Genomic DNA, 19396 nt, shown 5'->3' with positions numbered 1-19396 from the left:
TCCTAGGCTCTCGCCAGCGCCAAATGATTGCCCAGAATTTCGTCAGCATTGGGTCAGGAGGAGTCACTAAGAGTCTCAGTACTGCTGCTGCCACCATGCCTGTTAACCGAAGCAGCTTCAGCTCCATGTCCGTGTCCCGCAGCAGCAGTAGGGGCATGGGACGGATCACCAGTGGTTTTGGCAGCAGGAGCCTTCACAACCTAGGGGCAAACAAGAGGATTTCCATGGGTGGAGGGTATCGTTCTGCTAGACCAGGATACAGCTATGGGTCAGGTCACGGCGCGTGGGCATACAGAGTTGGTGGAGCTGGGTTTGGGTTCGGAGGAGGATGTGGCCCTGGAGGTATTCAAGAGGTCACAGTCAACCAACACCTCTTGGTACCTCTTAACTTGGAGATCGACCCCAACATGCAGAGAGTGCGGCAGGAGGAGAAGGACCAGATCAAAACCCTCAACAACAAATTTGCCTCCTTCATCGACAAGGTAAGACACGTTCCACTTCATCAAGCCTGCCATGTTTGTCGTTGTCTGTGGAGTAGGATCAGGATTGTTCTCAACATTGTAATTTACTTCTAAATCCTTAATGCACAGAGTTAAGGATTTTGCTGAGCTTGTTACTGCCGTATCCAGACCGTCTGTACAGCTTGCTTTATCAGACGTCTGACACTGTGCAAATTATTTTTCCACTTTTCTTTGCAGTTGAAAATTGCTCCTGATTTCCAAATCTTCCTACCAATGATCTTTAGATGACATGCCCATCTCAAGCCCATTTTAAATTAAATGAAAGAAAGAAAAAAAACCCAACAACCAACCAACAAAATTCCCATTAAATTCTCCATCTCAAGAAAAGGGAGGCAGGCTTTGAGCTGACGATCCCAAATGACTTAAATTGTTCTGATGGGTTTCAGGTGCGGTTCCTGGAGCAACAAAATAAAGTACTGGAGACCAAATGGAGCCTCCTGAAAGACCAAAAAACCGTGAAAAATAGCCTTGAACCTATGTTTGACGCATACATCAGCAACATGAGGAGACAGCTCGAGGCGCTAGGAGGGGATCGGCTGCGGCTCAGCTCGGAGCTGAAGGCGATGCAGGATACTGTTGAAGACTTCAAGATCAGGTAAGCAACACACACAAAGAAACCTGTCCGGTCTTTCTTCACTCTGTCTCCTGGCTGGATGAGTTAAAAAACCCAAGGCAACCCCAAAACTGTGGGAGCTCAGGAAGGACCGCAGCGACGTGGTTCCCCTCGCTTTAGCTGCTGTGTAAATTGTCCACAGCAGCACTCTACCCATGGCCAGCCATACACAATTTTTTTTGCAGGGACAGGTGAACTTTTTAAAAGGCTCAGATGGTCAGTCACCTGCAGGAGTTTGGGCTTCTCAAAAGCTTCGTCTGTCCAGTGCTTAAGCTTCCCAGATGGTTTCAGCTCCTGCGTAGTCATTTTAATACAGACCAGGATGAAACCTGAATCTTAACAAGACTATTGAGCACTCTGAACACGCTCATTTCTTACTGATGGGTGTTCCTTTCCAGCAGAGAAAAATTGAAAGAAGAAAGATTAATTTTAAGTTTGTATTTAAGTGTTCCCCCCCCCCCCTTTTAAAATTAATATAATACCCCTTAATATCGATGTATTGGATAGTTTTAGCACATCTGAAAGTCAGGTGTTACCTTCCACCCCACAGAAAGTCACTGAAATCCTGGGTGAGGGTTTCAGCTCAGCTTATTAACCCTTCGGGCTGTCGGGAGGAGGCGTTTCCTCTCCCATCCACTCTTTGCACTTTGGAAAAACATCTACCAAGCGTTAGTGTCTGCTACCATGCCCACGAGGGATACACGGCTTAATGGACGTGAATAAGTAAGGAGCTTAAATTGTCAATCTGGAACCAGAAAAACAGGAGATGAGAGCGAGGTGCAGGCTGCGATTGCAAACAGGGCACGCGCACTCTGCCAAAAATCCCTCCGTCTCTCGTTCCCAGGAGAGCGTGTCTGACACTTTCTGCCACCCTCACCAACAGTGCCTCTAGCCCAGAAGTAGCATCAGAGCAGAAATGACAGCCTTGGGGAAGAGAAATCACCACCCACGGTCTACTGTGAGATGTTTTTTTATAGTTCTCTGTGCCCTCAGAAATGTTTAACACAGGAAAAAAAAACAAACCAAAAAACAAACCAACAAAAAAACCCAAACCCCAAACCCAAAAACCTGTCCTTTGCCAGTTTGGCCATATAAGACCTCAGGATATGCTACAAATCAGCCATCCAGATTTCCCCAATTCATTTTAGGCTGGGACAAATGATATTCTGGAGGTAAATCTCTTTCTCCATCAGCTCCAGAAGAAACCCCAAAGAACGGAGCCTGGCCAAAGCAGCCAGGCTCCAGGTAGCTGGAAGAGATGAGATGAGATGAGCCCCAGGTGTAAGCATAATACTGCTATTAATCAGGTCAGAGAGTGTCCTGCTTCTGTCCTTGTCACACAATCCATGACAAAAAGATTTTTAAATTTTGAAAAGCAGCTTCTAACATTAGCCCAACCTGGAGCAGCAAAGCGGCGCCAGGGATCGCTCAGCTGAGAAAAGACCCTTGGGTGCGCCCAAGACAAGAAATGCTTTGAGAACCAAAGGTCACATCACAGAAGAGGTTCAGGCTTTAATACTCTGCCTGCATCTGACAAAGCAGCAAATATCCCTTCTGCTTCCAGATCAGGGGATCTCTGGGCAAAACCTGTTACAGCACACGCACCGCTGGGCAGGGAGCATCACCTCGCAGCGTGGCCAAAACGCCTGCACTCACCAGGAGGATGTCACTGCTGCTGCCCCCACTTCCTAGGAATTTGTTCTTCTTACCTTCATTTATTTTAAACTTTGTGGATCCCAAAGTATTCTTCCCAATGCTTTGCTCTTCTGAGTCAAACACTAATCTGTACAGCAATTAGAAATTAGACATATGCCCAATTAGTTTTCCTCTTCTGCATGGCTAAGAGCTTAGAGACTCACAAATCCACATACAAGCTAGGACTTTGCTTTTAAGGGTTGGATACTCCTGAAGTGAAGACATCTTCCCCCATGAAAGGGTCATGAAAGGCTAATGTTTTATTCGCTGCACGGACTCCTTCCTTTGAACTCCTGTCTTTCATCTCCCCTGTTTAATCATTTCGTTGGAGCTGGGCACCAGCCCATGGCTATTGCTGGTTTTTATCCTTTCCCAAGAGCGGGACCGCGTGCTGCTGCTGGTCCAGACCTTGGCATTCCTTGGCCAGGCCACCCCCTTCCCTCCTCCCCGGCCATCCCCAGCCCTCCCGAAGCCACCACGGGGGCTGGCGTCAGAGATGCCGGCTCTGCTGACTAATGCAGGCGCGGCGGCGGTGAGCTCAGCCACGGCTCCACCCAGCCCTCCCGGCTTGAGAAAACAGAGAGAGCACCAGGCTCCCGTTCACAGCGAAAAACTCTGGGAGGATGAAACGTGCTTTTAATGAAGGCCTGCAGCTTTTCTAGATGGCCTCCTCCCACCACCTAGCCCAAGGGTGCTCTGTTTCCATCATAATCTGTGATATATCTATCTCTATCTAATGATGCTACAAATAACATGCACTGACAAAGCAAGGACGTACCGTGGTTAGGTGGCTATTTTTGTTGTTCCCTCCAAAGATCGGTGGTAAATGATCGGGAACAGGCTCTGCAGCCTCGCCACGACGTCCTACAATGAATGCACGGAGAAGGGGTTTCCATACACCCATGGTGGACGGGGTGGGTTGAGTATGGAAGCTGTAAAGAGATGCTCCTCTTCCCAACAGGTATGAAGAGGAGATCAACAAGCGCACTACTGCAGAGAATGACTTTGTTTTGCTCAAGAAGGTGAGGCACCAACAACAAAGAAGAGACACACTTTTTAAAGGCAAAATGCATTTGAATGCAAATAATCCTTTTTATCCGGCAGTGCCAAGCTGGCAAAGCACTTAGCAAACGCGTAGTCATCCCTCCTTGAAGCAGAAACACCCAATTGTGCCAGTGTGTCAGGCCTTAGCCATAGCTTGTTCTTGTTTCAGGCCCCTCATCCAAAATTCAGGTGAGTCCTGGTCCCCCCAGGTACCAGATCAGATCTGGGTCACCCATACCCTGTGGTGACTCCACTAGATGCTCTGCCACTCCTGCAGCCTTTCTGTATCCCACCCCACCCTCCACAGCCCCCCCGGTCCCACCTGCAGGAGACACAGTAAGAAACTTTCACTATTTCAAGCGTTGTCCAAAATACCTGTCTGTGCCCTGGCAAAAAAAAAGGGGAATTCAGTGGCTTCTGACATGTCAAAAATTGCTCAGATCGATGGACTCCTCCAAAAAAAGGTGGAAGGAGGAACTTTTGGCTCTGTTTAAAGGCATAGAGGTCAAGAAAGGCTGCAGATCTGGCTTGTCTCCAATGGTTCATATTAAGTTTTGTACAAGGATGCAGATAGGCAAGGTTAGGTTCACTACCTCTGTTGTCACGGTTCCAGGATGCAGATGCTGCCTACGTGAACAAGGTGGACCTAGGGACCAAGGTGGATGCGCTGGCAGATGAGGTGAACTTCCTGCGAGCCCTCTACGAAGCAGTAAGAATCTCATAACTTCTCCAGTTCTGCTGTTTCCCCATTTCCCTGGTACCAACAGGATGAAGCCAGCTCGAGCACACTGTTCGGAGACGCAGATCCTCCCCATTCTTCCCCCTCCACCACATCACCTCTGAGACCAGCACAACAGGGAAACATTTGGGACTGGGGATGAATTTGTTTGACTTACAGGAGCTGTCTCAGATGCAGTCCCAGATCTCCGACACCTCCGTGGTCCTGTCCATGGACAACAACCGAAACCTGGACCTCAACAGCATCATCGCCGAGGTCAAAGCGCAGTACGAGGACATCGCCAACCGGAGCCAGGCAGAGGCAGAGTCCTGGTACCGGAGCAAGGTGAGGATCTGGAACTTAACCAGGTGAGCTAGAAAAAAATTTGTTTAGCATTTTCCAAAGGTTATTTTATACTGGAGAGTAAGCAGAGAGAGCAGGGGAGTAGGGTGTAAAGTTGATTTGCGCAGGACTTCATTTAGTTTCTTGACCATTAGACAATGAGACAGGAGTGGGGTGAAGGAAATATGCTAAAAGTCATAAGGAAGAGCTTGGATTGAGTACAGAAAGAGGCAGAAGAACTGACCAAAACAGGATCAGAGCAGGGTCCCATCTGTACCAATGAGTTCAGGCTCCTGCCCAGATCTAACTGTGCCCTTGCATCTCACCTCCCTGCCTGTCCCAGTACGAGGAGCTGCAGCTCACGGCTGGCCGGCACGGGGACGACCTCCACAACACCAAGATGGAGATCTCAGAGATGAACCGCGTGATCCAGCGGCTCCACTCAGAAATCGATAGTGTAAAGAAACAGGTACAGCTCACGGGACCCCTCCGGACATGGGGGCTCCTTCACTACCTTGCTGTACCCTTGCAAGGATGCCTGGAAATCAGGGGCCAAGCTCGCTGCGCAGCCACCAGACCTATTTCCATTTCTTGCAGTGTGCCAGTTTGCAGACGGCCATCGCCGATGCTGAGCAGCGCGGGGAGCTGGCCCTCAAAGATGCCAGGGCCAAACTGGCCGAGCTGGAGGATGCTCTGCAGAAAGCCAAGGCTGACCTGGCCCGGCAGCTGCGCGAGTACCAGGAGCTGATGAACGTCAAGCTGGCCCTGGACATCGAGATCGCGACCTACAGGAAGCTGCTGGAGGGCGAGGAGAGCAGGTGGGGGCAAAATCCCTGCAAACCAAATAATGTCCAAACCCAGAGACGCTTCCACATCTGCCTTGCAACAAGGGGGGGGGGGGTGGGGTGTCGCACAACCCTGTGGTGAAACCCACCCCCATCCCGCACAGTTACAGGTGTTATTTCAGGTCCTGTCAGACACTCCACCAGACCTTAACACCCCAGACCACTCCGTCATCCAGCATCCCCAGTGCCAAACTGATGCTTGAAATTATCCTACGTAACCAGCCCTCCTCTCTTCTCTCTTTCTTCCAGGCTGGCTGGAGAAGGCGTTGGTGCAGTGAATATTTGTAAGTATGCCGGCTCGTAAGCGATAGATTGAGTTTCATCGAGTTATTCCTTAAGTGTACCTGGAACTGTGGATCAGACCGTGAAAACGAGCTGTGTGGCTGGTAGCTACCAGCACAAAAACGGGGGGTACTGAGGGGGTTTGCAGCACTCTGTGGGACTGGGGGAGGCCAAAACTCCGATACAGCTTTTCTCCAACCAGCTCTAACTTGAAAGATTTTGTACGTTGAGATTGTCCCTCCGAGACTCGGAGGTCTAAGGCCAGCTCTGCTACAGGACAGGGAGGAAAGCCAGAGGATGAGATGTATGAAATACAGGCAACGACAGACCATGCAAGAAAAAACACCGATGTGTGAAACTAAAGGTTGAAATTCCTTTGTGTTATTCCAAGCAAACTAACCCTCTGCCCATGGTTTCCCATCACAGCTGTGGTCTCATCCAGGAGCGGCTGCGGAGGTGGGAGCACGCTGGGGCTGGGGTCAGGCTTCAGCAACAGGCTCAGCGTGGGGGGCAGCGGTGCTGGCTCCAGCAGTGGGAGCTGCCTGGCCGGGGGATTCAGCTCCGCTGAGGGAAGCAGCTCAAGCATGAGGTTTGTATCAAAAAGCACCACCAAGAGCAGCTATCGGAGCTAAGCCGCAGCGGCACCCGGAGCAGAAGAGGCTGAGCACCACCTCCTGCCGCCAGCACAAAGCCTGTGACACCACCCAAAGAGCCACACTTGTCACTTTCCCATTAAGGGAAAACATTCCCAGTGCTACTTACTGGCTTGGGGGAGATGCCTCTCCAAGCCCAATTAATTCCTCTGCACGAAGCCTCACCCAGCTGACCAGAAGCCCAGGCTGCTTGTCCATGAGCAATCAGCCCTGCCGCTAATGGTGCCATTGTTAAGAGCTCAGCTCGCAGCTCCCCAGGGCTCCCGTTGGCTCCAGTGCCCTGGTGCAAATCCCGAGTAGATGCAGGACTTCGATTTGCACCAGCGCACACAAGAGCAGAACGTGCCCCTTCACCTGCTTATGACAGAAACCAGGAGGTGTGTTGAGGCCACGGGCTCCTGTCCTCCCCCCTAACCGACCCTGCCCCTGCTGCTGGGCTTGCTCTCCCCAAAGGCTTGAAGAATCAAAAAAGCAGCATCTTTCAGTACAGAGGCAGCTGCTCTGCTTCCCCATTCCTCTAGCATCGCTGTTGTTCCGCTCCAGGGCTCTCTAGCTCTACCCACTCCCAAAAACACAGCCTCGGTTTTCCATAGGTGAAAGAGGTTGGCTCTCTATAACGCCCAACTCCTCAACCACCCAGAACATATATAACTTCAGCAAAAAGACCATGAAACCTACAGGTTGCTGGAGCCTGTCTCAGCAGCAAACCCCCCTCCTTCCCACCAGCTGGAGTGAGCTGGAAGTAGAGGCAGGGATTAAAAATACAGGAAAAACAAAAAGGAGGAACAGCAGGCTCCGGTAACATAATTTTTACATAACCTGGAAAAACATCTCTGGTTTAACGCCTTTGTTCTTAGGTTATTATTTTTTTTTCCTTCCCTTATACGGAAGGCAGAAGGAGGCAAAGAGGAGGGTTGGAGAATCATGTGCCAAGATGTAACTAGTTCATTTCCACATCTTCTGCTCCCATTGAACTGTATGACTTTTATGAAATTTCTTCAATAAACTGCCACCAAACTTACCGTGAGCAGTGTGGGTCTTCTGTGCCATTATGAAATTCACCTAAAAGTGTAATTGTAGAATAACGTTTAGAAGGTTTGTGCTGTCACTTGGAGCCTTCCCATCCCCAGCTCAGTCCTGGAGAGGAGGGGAAACGTTGGAGCGAGGGGTCACAGGGCAACAACACCCGAGCACTTTGGGAGGTTTCCAAGTTGCACAGGCAACAGAGCAAGGCCAGAAGGTGGGGCTGGTTTCACCTGGCCACAAACGCCTACATCTGAGCCAGTCAAAGGGCAGAAACAGGCAATTTTGGGTCAAACAATTTGTTCCCCAGCAGCACCTCCCTCCTTCCCTCCCTTTGCGGGACTGAAAGCGCTCCAGGCAGTTGGCTGAAGATGTCTGCGTTGCAGGAGCACTCCAAATTTTTTTTTAAAGTCAGGAAAGATAGATCCCATGCGTGAGAGCTAAACTCGGGCTCGTTCCAGGCCTGCAGCTTGTGCAGGGAAAACGGGGGATTTCTCTGTCCCCTCCCTGGAACGGCCAACAGAGCCATCAGGCCAAGCGCTGGACGAGGATGCGATCCCAGCGCAGCGAGATGCTCCTGAGCTGAGGTTTCTGTTGGGTCAGCAGATCGGAGCCGGGCTGGCTCAGACAAGCTGGCGGTGCTGAGTGCCGCTCAGGTCTGTAATTAAAAACCCAAGAGAGAGAAAGTGAGAAAAGAAGCCAACATGACTTCTTCCATTTCACAGAAGATGCCAACTATCATATGTAGCAGCTGTTCTCCAGCATCCAGGGCACAATCATGAAAGATGCTGAGCTCTCTGAACTCCTTTCAGGCTGAGTCCCACAAAGTGCTCAGCACATACAACCCCCACACGGCTTCGCCCTGGATAAACGCGCGGCGGAATGAGGCAGGCCAGCTTTCAGGCTTGCATGCATGAACTTCTCTCCGATCCTTTTCATGGAGCAGAATGTGTTCTCAGGCCATGGTGAATGCCAAGAAAATCACATAAAAGCAAATCCACATTAGAAAAGGCTGAGATTCTCAGGGCTAAGCCCTCAGTGTTATCCCGCTGGAAGCAGAAGGATTCAGAGGGTTCCCACCCATGGCACAGAACCCTTTAAATATTTCAGCAAAGATGGGACTGAAGATCACCTGTTTAATTTTCTAGGAAAGACTTATCTCCTTTGTTGGGTCTTTGTCACTCTGAACCCACCTCCTTTGCTGAAAAAAAAATAAAATATATATATATTTTTTTTTTTCAAACTTAAATTCACAGGGATTTGCCAAACGATTTCACCACAAAGGACTGATCAAGCCCAGTTCTCCTGTAACCTGTTCCCCGTGGCAGACGCTTCTGCAAGCAATGAGGTGAGAGGCATCGATCCACCTGACCGGTGTCAGTCACGCTGTCCCCAAAACTAGGGACAACAGCAGGCTCCCTCCAGGGCATTCCATAGAGGAGGGAAGCACGCAGGTAGCTTGAGAGATCACCTCGATCTATTCATCCTTTGCCTTTGGGCTTTTTCCTGCTGGAGCAAAGGTCTGAGCTGGAAAAGCCGTTCATCGCCCTCCCCTGCTCTCCCCCCCCTTCGCTGCACCTGTTTTCTGCTTGTAGTGATGGAGCAGCAGAGCCCTGGCACCCAGGAACGCGCTCGCACAAGCCCATCTCGACTCCCCAGGGAACGAAAAGATTGTTCTCGAGGCCAACAAAATCACAGAGGTCAAATGAAAGAAAGAAAATGAGTAAACTGTAGAATCAGGCTAACAAAAGGAGCAACTCCGGCTGAAGGCTAATGTAACACCCAACCAAATCAGCCTCAGTGTTTGGATCCCTGGAATATTCGCAAGGGTTTAACTCAGATTCTTCTTTTCCCACATGTAAAACAAAGCAACGCTCCTTCCCTCACGCCCGGCGCCCTGCAAACATCAAAAGATCAGTTCTGCTTCTCCCTTTCATACTTACTATAAAAAAAGGGAGGTTTGCAAATGCAGTTTTTATGGGACCAGGGATTCCCTCCCATTCCAATTAGAAATGCAGCCTGTAACTCAACGAGAGGTGTGTGCTTAAAAGCAGCTCAGGTCACTGTTCAGCAGAAGAGACGAGCGGGACATTACCAAACAACCTAAGCTCATAAACATCTTTATAAATGGTCTTTTGGGGCTGGTTGTGCAGCCAAAGCCCGTTTTCCTGGGACATCAAAAGGTGATGGCTCCTCTTTTATTGCAGAGGGTGCGTGGCAGGGTTAGCTCACATGCATTGCCTCCCGCTCCTGCGTTCCCTTTTGGGCTGGTCCCAGCATCTTGCTGGTCCCACCGTGTCTGCTCCAGAGCTGGGGGCACGTGGAGCCTCAGCTCTTGCTCTGCTGTGATCTCGAGAGGTGTGAAGAGACACCCCACCAGTGCTGTCTCATGCCGGGGATGCCTCAGCAGCAGAAGCCTTGGTGGCAACAGAGGTTGCAAGCCCGAGCTAGCGGTCAGCAGCCTTAAAGCCTGAGATCTGGGACTGCGGCCCCAGAATCACACAGTAGGTTTAATTACTGACTCACCTCCTCACTCTGGTATTTATTTTCATTGCGTCTTCTCTCTCCTCAGTATGAGGAACTGAGAGAAACCACCGGCAAACACGACGTCAGCTTGCATAACACAAAGGATGAAATTGTGGAGCTGAATCGGGTGATTCAGAGGCCGGCTGGAGAACATGGAAACACCAAAGCCGGGGTAAGGGTGACTCAGGGGCAATCATGTGTCAATCGCCATCCAAGGTTGTGGCTTTCCCGAAGTTCTCCGCTAGAGCAAGGGAGCAATAGACAGTTTTGATGAAACGCACGTCAACTGCTCGACACTGAGACTTGCCTATTGCCCAGAGTAAAATGCTCTGTCGTGACTAACAACTACACTACCATCAGCAGAGACCTGCAGTAAGAAGACACAAAACCCAACACCCACCAGGTCCCAGCTAGGCACAGAGAACTGTCCTGGAGTTAGAGGTTTTACCTACAGAGGCTGAAAATGCAAAGGTGCAGGTGGGTGAACGCACCGACAGGCAGATTCGGGAGCTCTGAGCTATTCAAAGCACGTGCGGATGAAGAGCAGTAATTAAAATCTCCTACCTGCAGAGATGCAAACGGGAAGGGGCATCACTGAGGAGCACAGGGAAGTGGTTGTTGAGGATGCAAAGTGCCAACACTCCAAGCTGGAGGCATCCCTGCGGGAGGTGAAGCAGGACACAGCCTGCGTGTACCAGGAGCTGATGAACGTCCAACTGGCCCTGGACATGGAGCTCCTGACCTGCAGGAAGCTGCTGGAGGGTGAGGAGAGCAGGTAGGGGCTGGCAAAACCCCGCAGGAACCTTGCAAGGAGGAAACAGTAGCACATGTCACCTCACAGCTACCTGATGAGCATCACCTCTGATGGCAGTAAATCCCACCGAGAGCCGTCCTGGGGAGCGGCGCGTCCCAACGCGCTTTCCAGCACTTATGGACCCAAACGCCTGACGAAGCCAGAAACTCCTAATGCACCCAGGCATTGGGTCTTCTGCCAAGTGACGGACCTCACAGAAATAAAGATGATGAGCTGTGCAGCCTCAGGTCTTATCAAGCCAAAGACTCAGCTGCAGCCAAAACGACCGGGTACCTATTCACACGCGAGCCAACGAGGGGGCGGGGGCAATCCCCCGGGGGGATCGCATACTGACCCCATGCTTTGATGGCAGCAACTCTTCCAGCAGCAGATCCCAGTCCAGAAGCAGAAAGCTGGTGACTGGAGGAGGCATCTGCAGCAAAGGCTTTACCACCTCTGGGGACACTCGTACTCTCATACCAGCACAGGTGGATAGTGCTGTGAGTGGGAAGATCTCCAGTGTCAAACTGGGATCCTCTACAACCTCCTACAGGTCAAAAGACTAAAAATCAAATACTAAAAAACCAGAAAGCATTTGAAAGGAGGGTCCTTGCTCCACCAGTTCACGACAGCAGCGGCCTGCTAGCAGCACACACAGGGCACATGGTAGGGGGGGGGGGGTTAAAGCTTTCGGTCCATGCCGCATCACTTATTCCCTTACTACCATTAAGAAACTTGGTCTTTTCGTCACCTCATGCTCCAGGTTTACAAATCGGCTCTTGCCAAAGTTGACACTGGGATGTGTAGGTCTGGCAAAGCCTGGACGGCAAAGCTATTTTACCAAGGCAGGGCACAGTTAGCACAGCATGTGCACTAAGGAACCCCTTGCCTGGAAAGATAACTGGGTTAAAAATACTACGGGAGAGAAGTTTCTGCTCCTCCAGTGTATGGACATGATTGCAACGAAAAGGTAAAAATCCAGGGGAGCAGAGGAGTCTCAACTAGATCACCAGATTCCTCTATGATGCTTGTTGTTGCCTTTATCTTGTTTCTCTATTTCTCCCCGATAAATTGACACAGCAAGTCTGAGATGACATGATACAGCTTTTCTTTTTAGAGTTACAAAACACATGTTAACGAGACAATTTATGAAAAAAAAAACAAACCCAAACTCAAACCCAGGCCAAAGTCATCTCTCGTTAGTGTCCCCAAGAGAGCCACTGGCTTTTGGTAAATGCGAGGTGGAGAGCTGGTTCCTGGGAAGAGGGAGGGGTGAGGACATCAGGTCACAACATCTCCCCCACCAGGCTGCTCCTGTGTCCATCACTCAGCAAACATCACACCCCTGACCCGATCCCCCCCAGACCAGGATGAAGGAGGGAGGGATGCTCAGAATCACCGTGGCACGACAGACCCACTAAAAGTGGCTACAGCTGGGATAAAAGAACATAACAGGAACAAACCGGGTGATACTTTTGTCCTCTGAAGACTGTGGTAGGCTGGAAAAGGAGGAATTCTCCCATCAAAAAGGTGTTTTTTTTCTGAAACAAAGGCTTGTTTTCTTTTTTTAATTGAGATTTTTCCATTAAAAAAAACACAAAGTAGCACCAAAAGAGCTCATGCTCAGCCTGATTTGGACTATTTGGCTTAACTGAGCTAGCTCAAAACATCGCAGGTTTTTTGGAGTCCATTCAATAACACATTCAACTGCCTTTTTGCCCTGTTGCATTGGAGAACCTGCAGCCTTATCCATCACCTCTCTCTCTTTCTGGGTCACCTCCCTGAAAGCCCAGCCTCCTGCAACCCCTCATTCTCGGATTTCTGTCCAAAAATACTCTACAGTCACATCTGGCACCAGTTGTCTCATCCCGAGCAGAAAGTGTTTCCTAGAACGACAATGCGGGTGGAAGAGATGCAACCAGAGCACCATAAAATACATCTACAGTCTGGTGCAACATAGTCTGACACGTGAAGATTGAGGACGATGGCAGGATTAACTCCAGATCTTCTCATGCTCCGTTCCCCTAAGGACGCCTGCGAGCCCGGGAGCTGAAGCGTCCCAGCGCTCCCAGATCCTAGCAGCAAAGCTGGTAATTTTGGCTTGCAATTGTAACCAACCGCTGAATAGGGAAGGGGAAAGAAACGCAGTAAACAAAGCAAAATCATTAGTTGGAATCTTCCACCCTGCCCCTACCAAAGACGCTGCCCTCCCACACAGGTCCTTCCCGGGACCCGCACGCGCATACCAGTGGAGGAGGCGAAGGACCAAGCCTGGCCCTGCCCCACACCAGGTGGGAACCCAACCCCAGGCTGAGGGATGTGGGACAGGAGAAGCCGGTTTTCTGAGGATTTGGCCAATAAGTGTCTGCAAAAAGCTACCAGGTTCCAAGTATCGGTTTCAATTTCAACTGATCAGCAATTCCCCCCAGATAAATTACCATGTTGGAAAACACTCCTATCAGCAACCTGCAGAAAAATCACCTTGAGAAACACATGTGGCCCCATGGATATTCGCCCAGCGTTAAACCGTGTTGCCTTTTTGTAGGCAGAACCAACAAAACACGGTCGTTTACCACTAACCTGCCTGCAAGACTTTGTTCGTTAATTCTCAGTAAATTCACATTTATTACTGATAGTTTTTATTAAACAGCAGGCTGAATCACATTGTCCTTCAAAGCTCTCACTGGCAAGCTGAGGTACCAGCAAAACGTCAAGACGTCCTTTGATAGAAAAGGATTTTCCATTTCCAAAGTCTGAGATCCGATTCGCCCAACCTATAAAAAGGGAATCTGCAGTTTTGATCACGTCTCCCGAAAGCAAATCACCCAGCACAACTCCCCTCATTTTTGTTGCTATTACACGAGACCTAAACACGACCGCCCTGCCTTAACAGCGTCCTTCAAGCCTTTATGGGGCAAACACACTGCCGCGTTCTCTGCTGGTGAGCACAACATGCTAAGCAGTTCACATTCTTTGCATCACAAAATATTTGGTGGAAGTTTCACGCAGCCTCGCCCCATTTTCCACACAAATAAAAGGAAGAAGGTGCTCCACCGTGGTCAGCGGGAAACACACTTGGGATCTGCTCCCAGCGCATCGCCTGCACCAACCCCTCTCCCACCAGCATCCATGTCTTGCTGCTCCTACAGCAGCAGCTCTGGCCATGCCATCAGGAATTTCGGCTCTTCCTCCGTAGCTTTTCCCAGGAATCGACGCAGTTTCAGTGCTGCTTCGTGTCACTGGGGTGGTGGCATGGGCTACCGTAGCTTGGGTTACTCCAGCAGCAGAAGCCTCGGTGGCGTGGCACACTCCAGGACCATGGCAGCAGCTGGAAGACGTGGATGCGGCTTTGGTGCAGCCAGCACAGGGCTTGGCTGCGGAGGCGCTGGCTTTGGCTACAGGGCTGGTGGGGTCTTCAGGCCACGCACCATCACACCCATCACCATCAACGAGCAACTGCTCCAACCGCTCACACTGGAGCTTGACCCCAACGCGCAAACGGTGAAGTTCCAGGAGAAAGAGCAGATCAAGGCCCTCAACAACAAATTTGCTTCTTTCATTGACAAGGTGAGCTAAGAACCCCCTCCCAGTCCCAGTTTGCAGGCACTGGAGTCCACAGGAGGTGCCTGGTGTGGAAAGGGCACGGAACCCGTGTAAGACAACTCATTTGAGACATTGAGGACAATTTCCTAAGGGTGCCAGCTGAGCACCAAGGGGGTTATGAGCAACTGGGGAAGCTTCAGTGTACAGGCACCATTGCTCCGATCTCTGTGCCTCACTGCAAGGAGGGAATAAGCTAAAACTAGTTTCATCAGCCTCCCAGTCCCTTCCCATTCCTCTCCACTCATCCCAAATGTATTGCAAATCTCTCCTTTCTAGAAGCACGTTGCTTGGTGCATTTCCACCTGGGTGGCCCAGAACAGAAGCACACGGGAACAGGACACACTGCACTCGTGTAGCAGCAGCAGCAACACGTTTCCCTGCTGTTGCACGGACACTGGCTCTCCTGAGCTCTTCATCCTCATCTCATTTCCTATTTTGCTTTCTGGGATTCAGGTTCGATTTCTGGAACAGCAGAACAAGGTGCTGGAGACCAAGTGGAGCTTTCTGCAGGGTCAAAACCCCTACAAGAACAGCATCGTGCCCACGTTGGAGGCTTATATCGGTTACTTGAAGAAGCAGCTGGAAGCACTGGGGAGCAACAGAGCCCAGTTAGAAACAGACCTGAAAACTGCACAGCAGGGTTTGGAAACCAACAAGAAAACGTAAGTAAGAAACCGAGAGATGTGAACGCAGGGCTCAAAATGTTCACAATTTGTAAGCAGGCACAGACCGTGAACTTTCCATGGTAGTAAATGGTTCCCAGGGAATGAGCAGGTGGATGGAGAGATCTACCAGGATCTCAGTATACAAAACAAGGTCCCAGCTGACAGAGAGATGGAGGGAACAGAGGATGTACCTCTTCGAGGTTCTCTTTCTCTCCTTCCTAATTCAAGGAATTAGCATTTAGAAACACTCAGCAGGTATTCACTGTTGCAGAGGTCAAACAAAAAAACAGTTCTGCTGCAAATTTATAAAGACGCGGAAACCTCCCTGAAAACACGTTTGCTTTCCCATGGGCTACGAAACAAGACCAAAGCATCCCAAAACACTGTTTGGGGAGAGGGGGAAAAAAAAAAAAAAGGAGTTTCACTTCTTGAGAGAAGGCCTGAAGAAGCCCAAACAAAGGTGCAATTGCACCGAATTCAAAGATCTCCCGTTTTCCCATGCAGGTACAAGGATGAGCGCAGCCAGCGGACGAGCACCGAGAGGGAGTTTGTTGCCCTGAAGAAGGTGAGCAAGGGGCTGTTTGAACTCTCCTCCTCAGGTTCAGGTCTTTGGGCTGCACACAGTGATTTATTTCCCCAAAGCAGCACACGGGACAAGTACAAGCAGGAGCTGGTGTGTGGGTTTGCTCGGACTAAAATCATCAGCAGCTGCGTAACGGGGCGCTGGCGCAGTCACGGCACCAGCAGCGAGAGTCCCTCACCCCAAGGGCAGCCCCGAGCCTGCTCTTGCCAATAACCTTCCTTCTTCTATCCCCACCGCCTCTCCAGGACGCGGACTGCTTTTTCTTAAACAAAGCAGAGCTGGAAGCCAAGGTGGAAAGCCTGAAAGAAGAGGCTGAATTCCTGAGAACGTTCTACAAGGAGGTAAGAAGCCTTAACATTGCACCAGCCGTGGTTTGCATTTCCCAGCTGGGTTTTGGAGGGGGGGGAAGGGGGGACGCAGGGCAGTGGTCACCCCTTGTGGTGAACGATGAGCATCAGCAATTCACGTCTGCATGGTCACCGCAAAGGGGGACCAAGCGGTGCAATGCGGGTGATACCCCAGCTTGGGGCTGGACTGGGAGCACAGTGGGACCAGTAGTATCTCTCTGACCAGCTCAGCTCTGTGTTGCCACCAGGAAATCCACCAGCTGCGGGCCCAGATCGCAGATTCCTCAGTGGTCGTGCAGATGGGCCACGGCCAAGACCTCGACGTGGATGGCATCACTGCGGACATCAAGGCTCGGTACGAGGACGGTGCCCGCAGGAGCCGGGCAGAAGCACAGGCGTGGCATGAGAGCAAGGCAAGAACACCAGGCAGCGGGAGGATCTGGGGCCAATTTCAAATCCAGAGAAACACCCCCCCCCTCCTGATTTGCTCTGATTTCACCCAGAGCACATGTTTTGGGGATAGGCAACGATGTCTTTTGGGTGTTTTTTTAGTTTGAGGAGCTGCGAGTCACTGCAGGCAGAAATGCCGACAGCCTGCGAGAGACGAAACCCAGGATAGCTGAGCTGAACCGGGTAGTGCAGAGGCTGAACGGAGAAGTCAAAAGCGCCAAGGACCAGGTGAGCACAGCCAGGTCTGGTTGTTCCAGCAGGGCACAGAGGGAATTGCTGTTCCTACAAGCTCCCACAGCCGAATTAAATGGTGCTGTAGCACCTCGCAAGGGGCGTTCATGAGCCGGCTCTGCTGCTCCAGGTAGGGCTGCATGAAAGCCCAACTCATGCAGCACCTGAAGGCAGATGCGGTTACAACACCCCATCCCCCGCCAGCAACACGGGGAGGGGCACTGAAACTGCATCTCCGGCTGCCCCAAACCCCTGCCGGAGGGGATCGCATCTCCATCTTACTGCTGGGCTGGACGTGCAACCAGGCTTTAAACCCATCTCTTGGTAACACGTTACGCTTGAAGACAGCAAGAAACAGCCAAGACTGATGGTGTCTCGCTCCCTGTAGCGCTGCAAGCTGGAAGCTGCCGTGGCCGATGCGGAGCAGCGTGGGGAAATGACCCTCAAGGATGCAAAGCACAAACTGGCCGAGCTGGAGGATGCTCTGCAGAAAGCCAAGGCTGACCTGGCCCGGCAGAGCTGCAAGTACCTGGAGCTGATGAACGTCAAGCTGGCCCTGGACATCGAAATCATCACCTATAGGAAGCTGCTGGAGGTCGAGGAGAGCAGGTGGGTGACAGACCCCAGCAGGGCTGCACAAGCTGCTCTAGGTGCCTGGGTTGGGAGAAGAAACGTCTGGACGATGCTATCGCAGCTGCCACGCTGCACATCGCCACACAGCCCTGATGCAAGATCAGTTCTCCCCATCAGTCCTGATGGGCCTCCACCAGTGCAAACCCACCCAAACAGCTGGTCCTGCTGCCTCCAAATGGTGGGACAGGCTCGGGAGGGTCAGGCTCGCTTCTGAGGCTAAAGGGCTTTGCACTTGAGGACAGGCTGGTGACATGCAACCTTCTCCCACTCCCTACAGGCTCGGTGCAGAAGGCTTCCCCGTCAGCATCTGTAAGTTATTCGCCTTCCACCAAACCCACGCCCCTTCTGCCTTTTCTCCAGGGAGTTCCCTAAGCTGAAACTCAGCTCTGCTCTCCTTTTGCAGCTGCCTGTGGTTCGCAGGGAGGTCTCCCCTACACCCCGGAGCCTGGCTTTGCAAGTGCCCATGGATCAGCCAACAGAAACACGTGCTGGACCAGCAGCGCGGCGCTGAGCTGCTGTGATGGCGTTAGCAGCAGGGGCACAAGTTGCTCCCACATGACGGAGGGATCTGTGAGCAAGTCAGCCAGGGGCAACATGTGAAGAGCCGTAGATAAATGGCAAGGCTGGAAACGAAGCGACATGCACAGCAACAGCCGAGCCAGAGCCGGCGCACATCCTGCTCCCCAGCACCGCCTGCGCGTTCCCCATTACGTGGGGGTACAGAAAGCAAAGAGATCTTTTCTATGCTCGAGAGTTTTGCTATTGCTGCCAGGGAATCTAGGAGCAAGAAGGGCTAAAATCCCCCTCATCGTGCCCGTTGCTCTGATGCCTTTGGTGTAGCTCCCTGATCTTCCCACTCCTACAGGTTCAAGGATTGAAATGAAGTGGGAGAGACGGCGCCTTCCACCTCGGAGCGTTTTCATTCGCGCTTTATCCATCCCAGCTGCCCCAGCAGCTCTCACCCTGCACCAACCCAGTTCTATCACTCAGCCTTTTAGCTACAGATACACCCTGGCACGAGCAGAGCCCCCCCCGCAGCTGCCCAGCTCGCAGCTCCCTCGCACGCCACATCGATCTCATCGATTACTTGCCCCAAGGGGTGGGTTTCAAGGGCTGCTGCTGTCCGAGGCTGATGTACTCGCGTTACCTGTTTTGAAACCGATCCACAACTTTTCACCTGGGTTTTTAAATGGTCTGGCTCATCCGTTGCCACAAAGGGCATCGTGACCGGACGGCCGGGGGACCAGGGTTCCAGTGGGGGTTCAAGGGGCTGATCCATTGACACGCTGCCTTAAGGCACAAAGCTCCTCTGCGATCTTGTTCCAGGGATCCAAACCCCACCTGAAACATGTGAGACCAGCACCAGTTGCCTTCCCAGTCACCCAGCACCAAGGGCGCTGAACCTGGAGTTAAGTACATCGACCCTGTGTGAAGGGAAAGGGGAAGCAGAGATTTATTTCTGATGACCACGTATTTTGCCAGCAGCTTTTATTCTCGCTTTAGTCTTGCGTCTCCAATAAATTGACATAGCAACTCGGTTACCTACACCCACCTTCCTTTGGGGAAAGGAGGGTTAATTCTTGTGTCTGCTCCCCGACCTCAAATGCCAAAGCTTACAGGGGTCTGCAGCAGGCACAGGCAAGCCTTACACCCGATGGGGGCTCTTCCTTCGTAACCCAGACACCCCAATGGTCTCCCACAGCCCCCAGCACATCCATTCCCATGCAGATGAGCAGCTACGCAGGGAGCGGGGTTATAACCTCTCCAGAGCAGCACCGAGCTGAAGGCACAGCCCTCTTCTCCCTCACACCTGCGCACGAGGAGCAGGA

General features: G+C 51.5%; 2 protein-coding genes across 2 annotated transcripts; both read left to right on the top strand.

Moving 5' to 3' along the window:
• Positions 1-9: 9 nt before the first annotated feature.
• LOC308054723 (keratin, type II cytoskeletal 75-like) lies at positions 10-14485 on the top strand. The gene is made up of 9 exons (XM_080367969.1): positions 10-482; positions 908-1116; positions 3791-3851; positions 4487-4582; positions 4772-4936; positions 5277-5402; positions 5531-5751; positions 6028-6062; positions 6487-14485. The coding sequence occupies exons 1-9, from the start codon at positions 24-26 to the stop codon at positions 6690-6692; spliced, it is 1578 nt and encodes a 525-aa protein (XP_080224095.1). The 5' UTR covers positions 10-23; the 3' UTR covers positions 6693-14485.
• On the top strand, positions 10835-18167 carry LOC308054849 (keratin, type II cytoskeletal cochleal-like; the record flags this gene model as incomplete). The annotated part of the gene is made up of 10 exons (XM_080368226.1): positions 10835-11037; positions 14475-14622; positions 15112-15320; positions 15828-15888; positions 16152-16247; positions 16502-16666; positions 16806-16931; positions 17323-17543; positions 17845-17876; positions 17971-18167. The coding sequence occupies 10 exons, from the start codon at positions 10835-10837 to the stop codon at positions 18165-18167; spliced, it is 1458 nt and encodes a 485-aa protein (XP_080224352.1).
• Between the last annotated feature and the right edge of the window lie 1229 nt (positions 18168-19396).

The sequence above is a fragment of the Falco punctatus genome (assembly GCF_963210335.1).
Source record: "Falco punctatus genome assembly, chromosome: 18".
In the NCBI taxonomy this organism is placed as follows: Eukaryota; Metazoa; Chordata; class Aves; order Falconiformes; family Falconidae; genus Falco; species Falco punctatus.
This window is presented reverse-complemented; position numbering and strand designations above follow the sequence as displayed.

Bases quoted from the DNA above. Each gene is read 5' to 3' on its own strand.
- LOC308054723 (XM_080367969.1), top strand. From the start codon at position 24: ATGATTGCCCAGAATTTCGTCAGCATTGGGTCAGGAGGAGTCACTAAG. The intron at 1,117-3,790 runs GTAAGCAACACA...TCTTCCCAACAG, and splicing joins GTTGAAGACTTCAAGATCAG to GTATGAAGAGGAGATCAACA. The intron at 5,403-5,530 runs GTACAGCTCACG...CATTTCTTGCAG, and splicing joins TCGATAGTGTAAAGAAACAG to TGTGCCAGTTTGCAGACGGC.